The following is a 1,687-nucleotide window of genomic DNA, read 5'->3' on the forward strand; positions in this document are numbered from 1 at the left end:
GAATAGAATTCAATCTATGCTCTACCACTTACTGTGGTCCCTGGCAAATTACTGAACTTTGAATTTCAATTTCTTATCTATTAAATGGGAATAGGGACAGTACCTGTATTTCAGGGATGTCAGGATGAAATGTAGTAACACATGTAAAATGCTTAGCTCTGTGTATGCCTTTCACATTGTTAAATGTTTAATATTGGCAATTATTATTTCAAGTCTGCTGGTCCCTTCCCCCAAATGCTTATATAGGATGAACAAAATTACTCAGGTAAAACAAAATATGGCTATCTTTTATTAGGGATTCCTAAAGCGGTTGCTCAGGTTCATGAATGAACTAGAATGCTGCGCAGAGATGAGATGAGTGGAAAACACAGAGATGGGATTTTGAAAGTAAGATATCAAGATATCATTATACCAGCCAACAAGAATTTACCTTGAGTGTCAGGTTTTCCACTTTCCTGATGAGATCCTTCTGTCTTTGTGCCCTGCGCTGAATCTCATGGAGCATTTTCTCTGCGTATTGAGTGTACTTCTGAATTTCCATGACTAACACAGATAGACAAAAACCTCAGGTATCTATTAAACAAGGCCTAAACTAGTGGACCAAGGTCCAAATCAACTAAAACTCCAGTACATATTTGAGCAATAATTTCTCAAACTTAACTTTGCATCTAATGCAAGTTCAAAGTCAGTCTTTAGTACTGGCACCCACTCTGGCCCACCCTTTTGTTTTTCCCTCTAACTTACCCATTGAGCTGGTTCCCTCCTTTGCCTCATACTGGTCATATTCAGTGAACCTGGTCTGTAGCTCCCTTTCCATATCCTCGTCATAATAATCTTCCTCCTCTTCATCATCATAGTCCTCCTCCTCCTCCTCGTCTTTATCATCCTCCTCAGTGTTATTGCTAGAATCATTGCGCATCTCCTGAAGCACATAATATTCTAAGGGTTTTAAAAAAGAGGAAGGTGAAAACATTTGAAGCTTTTCAAATGACTCCCACTCCAGCTGCAATTATACTCCCCCTCAAGTTTACTGGGCAATCAATGAATTTCATAAATAATTTTTCTCACAGGAAGATGATTCCCTTTATAAAACAAGGACAGAAAATACAAAACAGTGTAAGATTCATCCATGTATTCAATGATCAAAATATTTAGACAACCAAGGGCCCATAGGAATTTTAGAATAGCAGTGATGGATGGGATATTAGAACCCCAATATAAAACCCTTTAACTTGAGGGACCAATAAGAGGCAAGAAGGGCAAAGGGATCATTTTTTTGTGATTGGCCTGTGAGTCTGTGGAGAATGGGCCCACACACAGTCAACACTTGCTCTCTCTGAATCTTCTGCTTTGCCTTTATTAGCGTACCTGGTAAGGGATGACGCTGCTTATAGTCGCGCATTCCTGAGGCTATTGCATAGCCAGGAATGGAGCCTTGACTTTCTATTTCCTTGGTTTCATCTTCAGCAATGACCTCCCACCCTAAAAGCAGAGGAAGTCAAGGAAAAGGCAGAAAGAAAGAAGGCAATGTTGAAAGGGAAAAGCCTCTCTATCTGAAAGTGCTATTTAATTTAGTCCAACTTCAGGCCATTTGTAGCTGGATTCCTAGTATGGATAAATGTTTTATATTGAATTACACAAGTAGATTATTTCTATTATATGAATGTACTGTTCCTAGCTAGAAAGT

General features: G+C 38.9%; 1 protein-coding gene across 1 annotated transcript in view; it reads right to left on the minus strand.

The window, feature by feature from the left end:
- The window catches only part of LOC104998374 (transcription initiation factor TFIID subunit 7-like), a gene marked incomplete at both ends in the record, with an annotated part of 10,971 nt that overhangs the window by 6,684 nt on the left and 2,600 nt on the right, over positions 1-1,687 (minus strand). Inside the window, 3 exons of the mRNA XM_010853498.1 lie at positions 431-543; positions 745-939; positions 1,369-1,474. Of these exons, the coding sequence (XP_010851800.1) occupies positions 431-543; positions 745-939; positions 1,369-1,474 (414 nt within the window). The remainder of the gene's footprint in view (positions 1-430; positions 544-744; positions 940-1,368; positions 1,475-1,687) is intronic.

This window comes from Bison bison, unplaced genomic scaffold (assembly GCF_000754665.1).
Source record: "Bison bison bison isolate TAMUID 2011002044 unplaced genomic scaffold, Bison_UMD1.0 scf7180017853150, whole genome shotgun sequence".
Classification (NCBI taxonomy): domain Eukaryota; kingdom Metazoa; phylum Chordata; class Mammalia; order Artiodactyla; family Bovidae; genus Bison; species Bison bison.